At 49.1% G+C, this 14,491-nt stretch overlaps 1 protein-coding gene and 1 pseudogene across 1 annotated transcript in view; one reads left to right on the top strand and one right to left on the bottom strand.

The window, feature by feature from the left end:
- The window catches only part of Exd3 (exonuclease 3'-5' domain containing 3), a 28,244-nt gene extending 18,856 nt beyond the window's left edge, over positions 1 to 9,388 (bottom strand). Inside the window, 8 exon segments of the mRNA XM_028772829.1 lie at positions 4,988 to 5,122; positions 5,421 to 5,590; positions 6,197 to 6,298; positions 6,759 to 6,931; positions 7,168 to 7,268; positions 8,079 to 8,220; positions 8,479 to 8,586; positions 9,255 to 9,388. Coding sequence (XP_028628662.1) covers positions 4,988 to 5,122; positions 5,421 to 5,590; positions 6,197 to 6,298; positions 6,759 to 6,931; positions 7,168 to 7,268; positions 8,079 to 8,220; positions 8,479 to 8,586; positions 9,255 to 9,388 — 1,065 coding nt within the window.
- Positions 9,389 to 13,485: 4,097 nt separating this feature from the next.
- Positions 13,486 to 13,878, top strand: LOC114625512 (annotated as a pseudogene).
- Positions 13,879 to 14,491: the final 613 nt, after the last annotated feature.

Raw genomic sequence — 14,491 nt, 5'->3', positions numbered from 1 at the left:
CTTTGGCTGTCCTGGAACTCCTTATGTAGACCAGGCTGGCCTCCAACTCATAGAGATCCTCTTGCCTCTGTCTCTGGAGTGCTGGGATGAACAGTGTGTGCCACCATGCCTGGCTGGAAAACTTTATGATGTATATTTTGCCATGAAAATTAAGGAAAATAAACAGATACTTTGTGATGTTAAAAATACATATTCTTGGCATGGTGGTACATGCCTTTAGTCCCAGTACTCAGGAGGCAGAGGCAGGTGGAGCTCAAAGACAGCCTGGTCTACAGAGTGAGACCCTATCTCAAAAAAGAAAAATATACTTACATGATGAATAAAAAAGCAAAAATAAAAACAAACTTGGACCAAGGTCATGGCTCAGTAGGTAAAGGCACTTGCTGCCAAGGCTGGTAACGTTCGCCTGTATCTGTATCTAGGTGGAAGGAGAGAACTGTTTTTTTCAAGTTGTCCTACAATCTCCACCTGTTCATCATGGCACATGCACATAGAATAAATGAAAATATATATAAAAAAGTCTACAAAACTGTTAAATTGACACAAGGCTATGAAGCAAAAGGGCATTACAGCAGAAGCTGGCCTGCCTACAGAGGGCAACACTGCAGTCCAAAGGACAAGCCAAGCCAAGAGCAGACGGTGTTCTCAAAGTTCTGTCCATCTAATCTTCTGAGACAGTGAGCAGAGACTGAGGGAAAGTCAGTCCGGTTAAAGCACAGAACAGGAAACTCACAGGGAGGCATTTGCTTCTTCTTAGAGGATAGCAGTGCAGTATATGTCCCCAGAGAACCACCAGCTCTAAATGACACGGAATGCATAAGGTTAGGTGTAGTGATTTGTAGGAAAAATCAGAGTATTTAAATGCTAGAAAATAACAGGTAAGTTGAAAGCTGAATTGTCCTATAGTTGACTATATTAACTTTATTCTAATTCTTTGAAACAAGGTCTCACTCTGTGAACCAGGTGCGCCATGAACTCACAGAGATCCGCCTGACTCGGCCTCCCCAGTGCTGGGATTAAAGGTGTGTGCCACACCTTTAAGTTTTTGAGACAGGGTCTTGGGTAGCCCAAGATAACCTCCAGCCTGCAGAAGATGACCTTGAATTTATGATCATCTTACCTCTAGCTCCTACGTGCTGGAATTACAGGCTTGCAGCTCTATCCCTGGTTTATGCAGTGCTGGGGATCAACCCCAGGGCCTCATGCATGCTAGGCAAGCCCTCAAACCAGCGAGCCATACGTCCAGCCAGACTTTAAATATAGTTCAAGTAAACATGGGCATTTCTGTTCATGAACAGAAACACAACTTATAAATTTCAGATTAACAGGAAAATCAGAACCAGTGTGAAAGTTAAGACTATCAGGAAGAAGGAAAGGAGAACAGAAAAAGTTATACTTGGTCTTAGATAAAAGGGGGAAAAGTAACCAGAAAGCACAAACTGAAGGCTGGGTGTGGTGGTACACTCTTCTAATCCCAGCAGAGGCAGGCTAGGAGTTTGAACTCTGTGACCAACCTGGTCTACATAGTGAGTTCTAGGCCATCCAAGGCTACATAGTAAGACCTTGTTTAAAAAACAAACAAATAAAAAAGCACAAATGGAGATGCAAATTCCAATTTCTATCAGTTATTATAACAAGTAGAATTTAATTAATGTGTTAAAAAGAAAATACTGTAAAGACTTGAAATTTTAAAAATGTGTTACGGCAGGTGACACACACCTTTTTTCCCAGTCCTGGGAGCCAGAGGCAGCCAGATGTCTGAGTTTAAGGCTAGCCTGGTCTATAGAGCAAGTTCCAGAACATCGAGGGCTACACAGAGAAACCCTGACTCAAAACACAAACAAACAAGAAGCTGCTGGGATGCCGTGAAAACCGGCTTCGGGGAGACTGAGGAGCATTAATCACAGAGTAAGAGAGGCTGAGCACTGAGGCCTTATGTGTTCTGCTTGGGACCAATCCCAAGAAAGCATCAAGACAAGAACAGGGATGAGCGAGCCAGGGCTAAGCCGACATGCAGTGATAGAGCGCTTGCCTTAGGTTGGTTCAAAGTCCTGACAGAAAGAAACTGCAAAGGGAAGGATTAACAAGGAGCATAGGCCATCTCTTAAGATGTTCAACTGAGAGAAGGAGGCAGAGGAGGAGAGAAGATGGCTGCAGATGTACACGTCTCTAGGAGTCTAAGGTAGTTATAATATCTAGGTTAGATAATTGGGCAACAATTCTAATTGTGAGGGCATCTTGTTAATTGAGCATTTCCAAATATATAAATCTATTGGATAATCTTTTAAAAACAAAGATGTTCAATTGACCCTTCTTTGGATAAAAAAAAAAAAAAAGAGGAAGGGTAAGCAAGAGCAAGAACAAGAAGAATGAGAACAGGACCACATGACATGTAGATCCTGAAGCAGGGCCAGCAAGCTTAGCAGCACCCTGTCCCTATGAGTGTGGCATATGACAAACATCTTCCAGGAAGGTTATAAACTGACAACAGAGACTCGTAAGGTACAGACAACCGAGTAGCTATTACTAGACACCAAGTCCACGGCATTTACCATCACCATGCCTCCAAAAAATATTCTTTTCTAGTCAGGAGTGAAGTGACAGCACCGTCAGCACTAATAGTTTGTGGTCTTCACTAATGTTGTGAGGTAAGAAAAACAGTAGAAGATAGGATTGGCCCTAACTTTGTAGGTAATACCTCTTCATGGAGATGCTCAATGAGGAGCTATGGAACATTTGCTGACATCACCAGGCATGAGCGAATCTCAGAGGAGACAGTCTCAGCTCTGCAATGAGCAGAAAATAAGAACAGCATAGTGTATAATAGCACTGGAAAATAAAGTTCTTGGGAGAAAATCGTAACAAATGGAACACAATCTTTCAGACAAGATTATTAAATGTGTTTGGATGGCATCAGAGTAGAGATTGAAAATACTCAGTTCCTGGGAACATTGCTTCTCCCTGAGGTGACTTCTGGAGCTACTTTGTACTGTCTTAATAGCTGTCCCCAGCTTTAGGAAGACTGCTTTCTGCCCAAACTCATATGTCAGCATATGAGGGATTCAGACAGTAAATGTGTGCTAGTGTCTCTCACAGACAAGTATTGAGGGTTCTTAGGCCATCCTTTGCTTTGGGTTTATCATGTGGTCACTTTCAGGAAGACACTTGGTGACACAACAATATCAAAACAAGGAAAGACACGCCAGCAGTAAAATAAAACCAAGCCAGCAAGCCTGGGAAACACAGTTTACTAATGCCAACTGTGAATTTTATTTCTGTTCTAAACTAGCCAAAAATGGCTATAGGGGACAAAAGACTTTCCTCTCTTTTTTTCCAGTCATGTCCTGTCATCTCATGCTGAGGACTAAGCCTAGAGCCTGAGAGACAAGCATGCTATCCCAGCACAACTCCAGCATTTAAGAGAAATTTCTCTGAAGGCTGGGGCTGTAGCTGTGTTTGCAAGCAGGCATGAGCCTCTGGGTTTGATTAGCAGCACTGTAAAAAGGAAAAAAGTTACTTTTTGTTTGTTTGTTTACTGAGACAGGTCTCATGTAGGCCAGGCTAGCCTTGAACTTGATATTTACCCTGACCGTGAGCTCCTGGTCTTCTTGTCTCTAACCCCCCAGAGCTAAGATTACAGACATGTGCTGCAGTGCCCAGCCGGAAACTTTTGGGACAGGGTCTCAGGTCCCAGGCTGGTCTCAGATTCAGATTTATTTGTCACCATGCTTGGCTGAGATAAGGTAACTTATAGGCTAGTTCCTCTATGTGGAGTTAGAGCCAGGATGGCATGGTCAGAGCTCCCAGCACACTCAGGGTCCTCCACTAAGCTTGACACTCCCATGAGAGCCTCTGCAGTAGCAGATACTCAAACATCCAAGGCTGCTTTTCTGATACCTACTGGGCGTTTTTTTTTTCCTTTTCCATTCCCCTTTTCTTTTTCTTTGAGACAGGATCTCACTGTGTAGCTCTAGCGACTTGGGATTTACTATGTAGATCAGGCTAGCCTGAAACCCATGGAGACCCATCTGCTTCTTCCTCCAAAGTGCTGGGATTAAAGGCATACACCACCATGTCCTGCACGCACTGGAGATTATTGAACAACAAAGTTTGAGCAATGTTCACCTCACCACATGGCCCACTAGCATTCTCTCTGCCTCTGGAAAAGGCTCTTAGTGCTTTGATACCTGATTGTGGCAGAGAGCTACACGTGACTGATGCGGGCACTCCCAGAGAGCTATTCGCAGGAAGCTTGGTCCCTAATGTGGAAATGCTAAAGTGCTGAGCTTAAGAGGAGAGCCTGTTGGAGGCAGTCAGATGTGGGAGAGGCAGCCATGGAAGGGACTGGTGTAGTTCTCATGGGACCCATTAGCTTCTGCAGGAGCAGGTCACTGGGGAAGAGCAGGCTGCCCTGCAGTTTCGCCATGTGATCATTGCTTCTTGTTTTCACCATGATGCTGTCTGCTCAGCTTGGTGTTGCTAGAGACCTTCACTAGAACAAGCATTGGGCCTTTGACTCTCCAGAGCTGGGACAGGTGCATGGAGGAGGTCAGGAGTGAGGAACATGGGTGCCTACCGACAAGATCAACAGGCAAGAAGAAAGAAGCTCCTCCACCAACTTCTAGTTCATCCCTTGGTACAGGGACTGGGCACTAGGCTAAGCGGTGAGCTAGAGTTGTTTAAGCACTGCCCAGAAGTTTGCTATAGTAGCCTAGGCCTAGCACTGTGATGTCTGCTACGGTCATTGTTCACAGGCCGTCACTGACAACACCCTCTGTGTCTTCTGGATTTCAGGTGGAAAGCCTCTCGCTGGTCACTGGCTCCCCGCTAGTTCTTCATTCACAGCCCCTTCCTGCAGCCGTGGATGTGCAGGAGGCAGGTGGAGTGCTGGCTGCTGGTATACACCGTAAGGATCCAGGACTCCTCCCATCTCAGCTGCCCCGTGGTGCTCCTCACTGTTGTCTAGCAAGCATATCCTCATCTGTACCAAGACAGCAAGGCTCCGTGCAAGCCCCCAGAGCATCCTGTCACGTACTACATGGAAGGCTCTGGCAGGGACCTTGGAGAGAGCAACTTCCCTGGGGGCCACAGATACCTGCAGAAAGCCCTGGCCATGAGTCACCTGTGTAGCGAGAGGTCAGCTCTTTATGAAAGGTCACCAGCTTTATGGACTCCAGAATTCAGAAATTCAGGCCAAACAAACGATGCTCCACAGAGGACCTTGGGTAGGTGCACAGAGTGGGAAGTACTGGAGTGGAGGAAGAAACTCATGTAAATGGCCAGGTGTTGCCTTGGACCCACCCTCAGGAAAGACCCACCATGACCTAGAGCAACAGCTGCTGCCTCTTGTTTGTGTGTCCCAGGCTTAGACACTGACTCCTTTCCCCAAGAGTCCTAAGTAAGGAGCCTCAAGTTCTTGCCTTCCTGGGGAGGGTTGCAGCCACCTGAAGCATGGACTCCCGTGATTCTGGTCTCTCCCTGTGTCTGGACTTCTGTTTCCTGCCCAGGTTCCCTGGGTGGCAGAAGTGGGCAGGCTTTCTGCATAGGATTTGGTGCACCTCCACTGAGCAGGAGGCATCTGTAGCCACGTGGGCAGAGACCGCCTTAGTTACACCGTACAGAGGTGCCTTAGTTACACCGTATAGAGGTGCCTTAGTTACACCATACAGAGGTGCCTTAGTTACACCGTACAGAGGTGCCTTAGTTACGGTTACTATTGCTCTGCTGAAACATCATGACCAAAGCGACTTGGGGAGGAAAGGCTTTATTTGGTTCACACTACAGTATCATCATCATCATCAAAGGAAGTCAGGATAGGAACTCAAACAGGGCAGGAACCTGGAGGCAGGATGGATGTGGAGGCCATGGAGATGGAGGGGTGCTGCTTACTAGCTTGTTCAGCTTGCTTTCTTATAGAACCCACAACCACCTGCCCAGGGGTGGCATCACCCACAATGGGCTGGGCCTCCCTCTCCCTTCAATCGCTAATTAAGAAAATGCTTTACAGGTTGGTCTACAGCCTGGTCTTATGGACCATTTCTCAATTGCAATTCCCTCCTCTCAGATGACTCTAACCCGTGTCAACATACAATTAGCCTGTGCAGAAGGCAAGGAGGTAAGTGTGTGTGTGTGTCTGTCCGTGTGTGTGTGTCTGTGTGTGTCTTTACAGTCCTGCTCTGTCATTCTGTACCCATCTAGACAAGCTCCTCCTCACAATGTGGTCATTGGTACCAGTTGGAGAGCTGTTGTGTCTTGCTCAAGGGCTTGCCCAGTACTTGGTGTACCCGGAGGTTCAGACCTCATGGCTCTCCAGTCTTATGCACAGATAATGTTGCCACCCCTGACCCCACACATCTGCCAAAGAAACCCTATTGGGGTGAGGCACTGGCCATGGGGGATGATGGCTTGCCACATCATCCTGTGTCATCCTACCCCTGTGCCAGTAAAGCCCCTGTCCCCTCCATCCTGCCAGTGCAGAAGGAGGTGCCCAGGACACTGAGGATGGCTGTGTGCAAGCCACGGGCTGCAACCACCAGCCACTTAGACCCTTCAGGGAAGATACCTGGCCTATTAGGGGTTCTGTTCAGAGCACACTGCCAAGAAAGTGCCTTACATCAGGAGGTTTGGGGGTGCTGTGCAGGCAGCAGGGACCTCTCTTAAATTCTGTGGACTCTGCTCTGCCCTTTGGAGCACCAACTTGCTGGTAACCCAGCCAAGGAAGAAAGGCCAAACAGATCATCCCACAGAAGCTGCTTGACCAGCTTTTTGGGAGGTTTGGCAGCAAGGAGAGGGCTTCAGGTTTGGGGAAGCATAGATGCTATCCTGCTTGTGCACCAGCAGCAGGTCTACAGTGCTCAGAGTCTGCTGTTCTGCACCAGTCAAGGCAGGACAGACATTGCCTAGTCTCTTCAGATCTCCCACCGTCCACAGGCTGAGGAAATCCAGCGCTCAGGTGGTTTTGTGTTTCTGACTCTAGAGCTTGCCTAGTGCTTCCTAAGGGCATGTGGAGGGGAAAGGCCTGGTGCAGAGGAGTGTACTGGGCAGGGACCTGGGGAGTTGAATTCACTTAGTTTGGTGACAGAGTAGTCTGAGAGAAGCTAGGACAGTAGCCTGGAGAAAGCCTGTGTCCTGCCGTCCAGGTGGTGCGAGAGTTCAGGCATATCCAACAGAACACATTCCTCAGCCACTTGCAGAAAGTATGCATGAGACTGGCCCAGCACAGCAAATGAAGATCTCTTCCACTCCACGTCCGCACCAACCCTGCCAGGCTATATGGAGAGAGAAGGACAGACATTATGGATGGCCAGGGGTAGCATTGATCAGCAGGGACTATGACCCAGAGCAACCAGAGGGATCAAGGCCCAGCCTGCCCAGCTGTGTGGCCAGATGGAGGAGGTGCTTGTCTGTCCGTAGGCAGCTCAGACCCCAGCAGGGGAGCAGGGAGGCCTTGGGCATTGTGACTGTGATGACTAACAGTCACCTTTTCACAGTCGCGAAGCACCAGGAGACAAACCTCGAGGCATGTCTGTGAGACTGTTTCTAGACTAGGTTAACTGCCATGGGAGACTCATCCCGACAGTGCGTTTCATTACCCCATGGTCAGAAGTCTTGGACTGAAGGAAAAGAGAGAGAGACTGAGCACCAGCACCCACCTCACTGCTTCTTGATCATGGATGCAATGATCTTTCACCCCACACTCTGCCTGCCATGTCTGCTGGCATGATGAACTGTACACTCCATCTGTGAGCTAAAATGAGCCTTTCTCTCGCTTAAGTTGCACATGTCAGGTATTTGGTACCATTGATACAAAGACTAACACAGGCACCTTCTGCAGGCTGGCATGATGCTTTATAAGCACTGGTACTCAAGAAGTCCAGGTGCCTTGTCAGCCTCAGAGGGTCCCTATTCTTGCCATAGGGACCATGCCACCCTCACAGGGGGCCTGGAGGAAGAGGTCAGAGGGTGAGGTCTGCTGCGCATGGTATCGAGGTCTAGCCTGATCTACACATACCAACCTCTAAGACTTCTACAGAGTGGCTAGTGGGTAGCATGCTCACAGTCCTAACCAAAGTACCCACCTGCAACAGTGTAGCCTCATGCTTGGCCTCACCCTCCGAAGGGGCCAGGAAGTGGATGCTATCCCTAGCAATGGGCAGCTGGCAGTAACCCTTCTTCATATTCTCCTGCAGCTCCTACAGGCTTGAATCAGTCAGGGTTACCCTAAGAGGAGCAGAACTGGGGACGTTCTTGTCCTGTGCCTTGACACAGTGGCATGCTTTTGGCTTGTTCATAGAAAGGGCTCACAAGGCTCTATCTTCTGGGGCTCGTCCTTAGGGCTGGTAGTGGGGAGCACAGTTTGCCATCTATGGCTATGAGACATCTAATTCTCTGGTCCTGGGATGTGTCCAGCTTGGTCATGGACAGCCCAAGGAATGGGGCTGTCCCAAGCAGAACTTCAACCTGAGGCAAGGCGCTCACCTCCTGAGTTGGCTCAGTTTCTAAGCTACCACAGCTGGCAGCTGCTCCTTGGGTGGTCAGAAGTCCAGGGCACACTGGGTAGCAGTGACAGGGTCACACTGACAGCTCCTGCAGCCAGAGTCTCTGGTTTACTAGGTCCTATGGGGATCATCAATGAGGACTTCCATAGGCCCAGGGGGCTCAGCTGATCTCAGCAGGTCTGGCTAAACCACAGTGACCTCTCCTGTCCGAGGACCCTGAGAGACCAGGTTACCATGCAGCCACCTCTACCCAGGCCTGTCTGCATCTCTAAGCCCTGACTCTATACAGCTATGTGGCAGGGGTGTTCATCAGCCCTTCTGTCTGGTCAGAATACGTTCCTAGAACATAGTGTCTCCTGCTTTTCTTCCCTCTGACCCTTGCCCTGTAGACAATATGCTGGCCATTTCCCTTCTTTATCCTCTGTGATCAGATGAGCTCTAGGGAGATGGGGAGACCAAGCATGTTGTTCAGGTAGCTTGTGGTTGAGACAGCTAGCAGGAATCAGCACCAGAGCAGTAGTGACCTACTCCTCACGGAGCTGAGTCCTCCTACTTTGGCTACCCTAATCCAGCACCTCGTGCTCAGTGCAGGAGCAGAAGTGGCAACGAAGCTAGCAGAGCCCCTCAGATCCAGGGAAACCCGGGACAATGGCACAGTTGGGCATCATAAGTTTTATCAAGGGACATACACTGGACAAGTTCATGTCCATGAAGCCACAGAATGACTTAAGTGTGGGGACCCCCAAGAGTTATGACTCCTTGCCCTCATGACCTCTAGCCTCCATGGCCTTCATGTCCCTCAAGGAGATCATGTTGGCCCCCATAGGGCTGCCTGCCCAGATGGCTTCAGTGCCCCCTGCATCCTGAGGTGTCTGTTTCCCCTTGGCCATGGGTTCCCACGTGGACGACAATATGTGGAAACTCCTCCACATTCTTCAGGATATCCGCTGCCCTTCCGGCCAGCTCGGCCTTGGCACCCAGGGGGGACTAGCCTTCCGGACCTCACCCAAGGGCTGTGCATTCCTCTCTGGTGATTCACTGTCTCTCCTCCCCAGTGACTTACTGCTGCTCTGGCTGGATGCCACCCTCTGCCAGGCGGGGGAGGAGGGCTAGCTTCACTGGTCAGCCATACTCCTGTGTGTGCCATATCGAGACTTCAAGAACCCCTCCATTTTCCCAGGATGTTGTAGTTGGAGACCAGGGACAGCTTTGCACCCATGAGACGACTCTGGGATCTGGCCCCAGGACCACCTGCACACCTAAGAATGGATTGAATTACAACACGGACACATCCACACAGAGTGGCTGCTCTTTGAAGATGCATGTGCACATACCTACCCTGCCACTCCTTTGCACCTTTCACAGTTTCATGCCATTCCTGCACCTACAGGGGTCCAGCTGGCCTGTGAGCAGCTGGAAAGCTCTCTGGCCCAGCATGTGCACCTCACCTGATGCTTAAGGAAGCCACACAGCGCAGAAGTGCACACTAATAAACAGGAAAGCACCTCCCCCAGGATTGCTCTAGGCTTCAAAGGAATCGGTCAGCTCCTTGCGGCAGTGCGGTGTGTATATAGCAACCCGGGATAACTCTTCAGCATGGCCAGCCCAAATCTTGTTACATGCTTTTCTGCAGAAGCAAAAAGAAAGTTGTCATCAGTGACAGCCCCAGAGGCTGTGAGCTGCTCTCATCACAGGTCTGCATCTGGTCCCTACATAGGACCATATCCTCGGCACAGTGGCCCACATGCCCATCTGCCCATCACGGGCAGCTAACATGTTGACCTTAGAGTCCAGCTGCCTGGTGTGGAGGCCAGGCAGATATCAGCCTAGCAGATGGGCAGAAGTGCCCAGCCTGTACCTAGGGCACTGTGAGTGGATGGCCGTGGTTAGGTAAGATGCAGCCTCTCAGGCTGGCAGCCCAGGCACTTCATGTGGCTGAGGATAGGTGTTGGCCTTTGGTGGTACTTAGTGTCTACCTGAGGCCATAAGTGGTGGCAGGGCTCAGCTGCTAGTGGAGTCGCCACATACTGATGACAGACTAACCACGGCACCAATACGTGCACCTCCGTGAACCACTTGTGGCACAGGTACTCCTAGGCAGTGCTGGACAATGACATTGGGCATAGTGTGGAAAGAGAACCAGGGGACTTTGGGACACCCAAAACAGGGCCCTGGCCTCCTGTGGGCAAAGACAGGAGAGGCAGCAGAGGTATGTGTCTTCCAATTTCTACTCTGAGCTATACAATGTCCCCAAGGTCCCTCTCCTGGCTCAGTCCCACTAATCCCAGGGACAGAGGCCTGCCTTGCCTTTCCGGAAGTCCACCCCAGCCTCTCCTTCAGTCAGGCCATGTGTTTTGTGCACAGCAGAGGCCCTTCCTTTAGATCTCAACCAGGTGATCTGGGGGCAGCAGCCCTGCTAAGGGCTTTTATGTCTCTTTTAAGGGCAGGGCCTTCCTGACATTGTGGCATGACTTCTGCTTCCTGTGCTCTCCCACTAAAACTGGGATTCCTCAATAGAAAGCACTCAGCAGTGGGTGAGTACTTTCTACTGTGTCTGGATTAGGCCTCAGAGCAAACACCAAGGCCTGATGTTTACATATCGACACTTGCTTCAATCTGCCTCACTTCTGTCTTCCTCAGGAAGAGCACAGAGAGCACACCATGCTGAGCCGCCTCTCCCCTTACCTCTCGGTGCTGGGGCCAGCTGTCTTGTCAGGATGGTTGGTCTTCACTTACCTAGAGGCCCTCCCTCAAGACTGCCCTTGCTTCCAGCCTTGACCTCCATTCCAGACTGCAGGATGTTGTCTGAGGGGCTGATAGGATCTACACTACTCAGAGAAGGGGCCAGAGGCAAGGCTGTTAGGAGGGGACTGAGTATCTGTGGTTACCAGGATGGCAGTTCCTAGTAAGGCTATGCCTAGATTTCCCTAGAGCAGCCTCAGGTGTCTTTCTGCTTCCTCCTACGTCCAACCCCACAACTGTGCCAGCTATCCAGACTATGACTGGTGGCTGAGGACACAAGGGTGTTTGTCCTTTAGGCCAGGTAAAAACCCCTAATTGGTGTCCAAAACCTGGTAACACCTTCTGGAGGGATGAGAGAGGAAGGAGGAGGGAAGAGGAGATGCTCAGAGGAGAAGCGGAAGTCCAAAGCTAAGGTCATTCACTTAGTTCTGCATCGGTCAGAGCCTGGCCTGGCTGGAAAAGTTCAGCTGTCCAGAAGCAGACAGTGACAATGAGGCTTGGGAGCAAAGGGCATACAGTGCTCTGGGCTTTTAGTGGGGCGGGTTTGAGAGTGTACCTCCAAATCCCTTCCCTGGGAAACACTGGGGGCCCTGGGCTCTTAGTGGGGGAAGTTCAAGGGTGTTCTTCCAAACCCCTTCCCTAGAAACATTGGGGCCATATGGCATTGCTGCTGCAGATGCCAAATGAGGACTTTGGGGCTCAGCCTTCCCCATCTCACAGAGGTCTTCCTGGGATATTGCTGTAGGGAGAGAGCCTTGCCTGTCTATTGCTGATATCAAGTTACTATGTTTTAAGGTTTTTCTTTTCATCAGTCATTCCTGTGAACAGGAATTCTACAGAACTATAGGAGAAATTTATCCCTTCCCAAGGCCCAACCACCTGAAGGTCAACTTGGAGAGAGCGTGATCCCAGTGTCGTCACTTTCAGGAGGTTAAACAGCCCAAAAGTAACAGCAGGAGAGGTCCAGGTTAAAGCAACACGTTCTGAGTATGAACATGTGACCCACAACCCAGCCACATCCTCTGAGCTAATTATTTCTGATATTTCTGATGATGAGTCTTTCTCACTCCACCAAGGATGGCCCGCCCATCTTCCTGCAAATGAGGCTTCACCTTTCAGGTTGTGATAAAACAAAACTTCTGGATGTATCTTACACACAGTTCCTGGGATGTGTATGGGGTGGTGTCCATCCGAGGTGTAGCTCCCTCTCAGGCTGCTTTGTGGGCTCGGTGGAACTGTGGATCCTGGATAGAGATCAGGATCTAGAATGCAGGGTGGCTCCCAGACACAGGCTTCTGGCATGTGACAGAGTGAGAACCATTCCTACACTTGACCCCTGGTGTGACCTGCTCTTTTGGAAGTTTGGAAGTTCTCCACATCGTGTTAAGACAGTTCAGGATATCATGCCTAGACAGGCCTGTTTGTCAAGCTACTGTGTCCTCTCGTCCAGGGCCTGTCTGTCAGTCCTCACTGCTCTCCTATGGCCAGTGTCTGCTCATTTCCCCTAAGGCTATCATTATCTAGATGTTTGGCTTTCTGGACAAAATTTGTAATTAAAAAATTTACTTATTTTCTTTCTTTTCGAGTTCTTTTATAGTACTTTTTAGAAGACATCTTCAGTTGATTTTGTTAAGCCTTTGTGTTTTGTTTTGTTTTTTATACCAACGAGAAAGACAGCATTTATTTACTTAGAGATTTCCTGTGTCTGTTTTCTTCTGCCTTCCTGGGCTCCAGTTTGAGTGATCTGTGCTAGTATGTATAAGGTTGGCCTATGACCCTGAGGCATAACAACTGGTGCTCTACAAAGCAAGGCTCAGCAGGGGTAACAGTGTCTGCCAGCTTCTGCCCTCCTGGAGGATGGGGTGTGGACTGGGTATCTCTTTAAGAACTTTTCAGCTTTAGCATGGAGCCTGCTAGGATTTGGATGATGGGTATGTGAGCTGGAATCTTAGCTTCTGGCGTGGCTCTGCTGAGGTGTGGAAGTAGTAAGAGGCAGGGCTCAGGCTGGAGAGCTGGCTTAGTAGCTAAGGGCACTGGTTGTTTTCCCAGAGGTCCTAAATTCAATTCCCAGCAACCACAAGGTGGCTCACAACCATCTGTAATGTGATCTGATGCCTTCTGCTGGTGTGCTGGTGTACATGCAGACAGAGCACACATATACATAAAAATAAATAAATCTTAAAAAAAAAAGTGCGGGACATCTTAGTGAGGCTGCTGTGGTCCACATTAGTCTCTGAGTTTTGCCATGCCACCCAAAGATGACAACAAGAAGAAAGATGCCAGAAAGTCAGCTAAAAAAGACAAAGACCCAATAAATAAATCTGGTGGCAAAGCCAAAAAGAAGACTTCTTTGTCCAAAGGTAAAGTTCAGGACAAGCTGAACAACCTCATCCTGTCTGACACAGCTACACACGACAAACTGGACAAACTCTGTAAGGAAGTTCTCAGCTACAAGCTTGTTACTCCAGCTGTGGGCTCTGAGACACTGAAGAGTCGAGGTTCCTTGGCCAGGGCAGCCCTTCAGGAGCTACTTAGTAAAAGACTTATCAAGCTGGTTTCAAAGCACAGAGCCCAAGTAACTTACACCAGAAACACAAAGGTGGAGACAGATGCCCTAGCTGCTGGTGAAGATGCATGAACAGGTTCAATCAGCTGTACATTTGGGAAAATAAAATTTTATTGAATCAAATGAAAAAAAAAAAGTGTGACTTGGTTTCTGGGATTGAGTTAATTGTAGTATAGCTACTCTGTGTGTGTGTGTGTGTGTGTGTGTGTGTGTGTGTGTGTGTCCCTGCACTCTCCTGTCTGTTTCTCTATGATGATGTTGTGGTGTAGACTGCAGGAACCCTCTCCAGAGAGGTCAAACAATGGCGCTGGTGGAACTTGTAATTTCAGCTTTCAAAGCTAACCTGAGGGACACTTCTTTTTCTCTGTAGGTGCCCAGCCTCATCCTTAGCTTTTCTGTCAGCTCACCCTGTCCCCGGCAAGGCCTCTTGGGATCTTGCTTTCATCCTGGTTGTTCGAAAAAATGTGGCTTCTGGCTCCTGAGTCCTCTTGGGCCCCATGACTATCTTGACATGTTCTTGCATTTGTAGTTTTTGAAGTCATTGCCAGACCTCTTGCTTCCAAGTCTCCAGCTCCCTAATGGCTGTCACTATCACTCCTGTCTTAGAATTTTTTCTTCACTTTAAAGTAGAGGCAATAAATGTTTTCCAGTCCGTTTTTTTTTTTTTTTGGACATAAGCATCATT

This window comes from Grammomys surdaster, unplaced genomic scaffold (genome assembly GCF_004785775.1).
Source record: "Grammomys surdaster isolate TR1022 unplaced genomic scaffold, NIH_TR_1.0 219, whole genome shotgun sequence".
Lineage (NCBI taxonomy): Eukaryota > Metazoa > Chordata > Mammalia > Rodentia > Muridae > Grammomys > Grammomys surdaster.
Note: the sequence above shows the minus strand (reverse complement) of the source record. Positions and strands in the feature narration are given on the sequence as shown.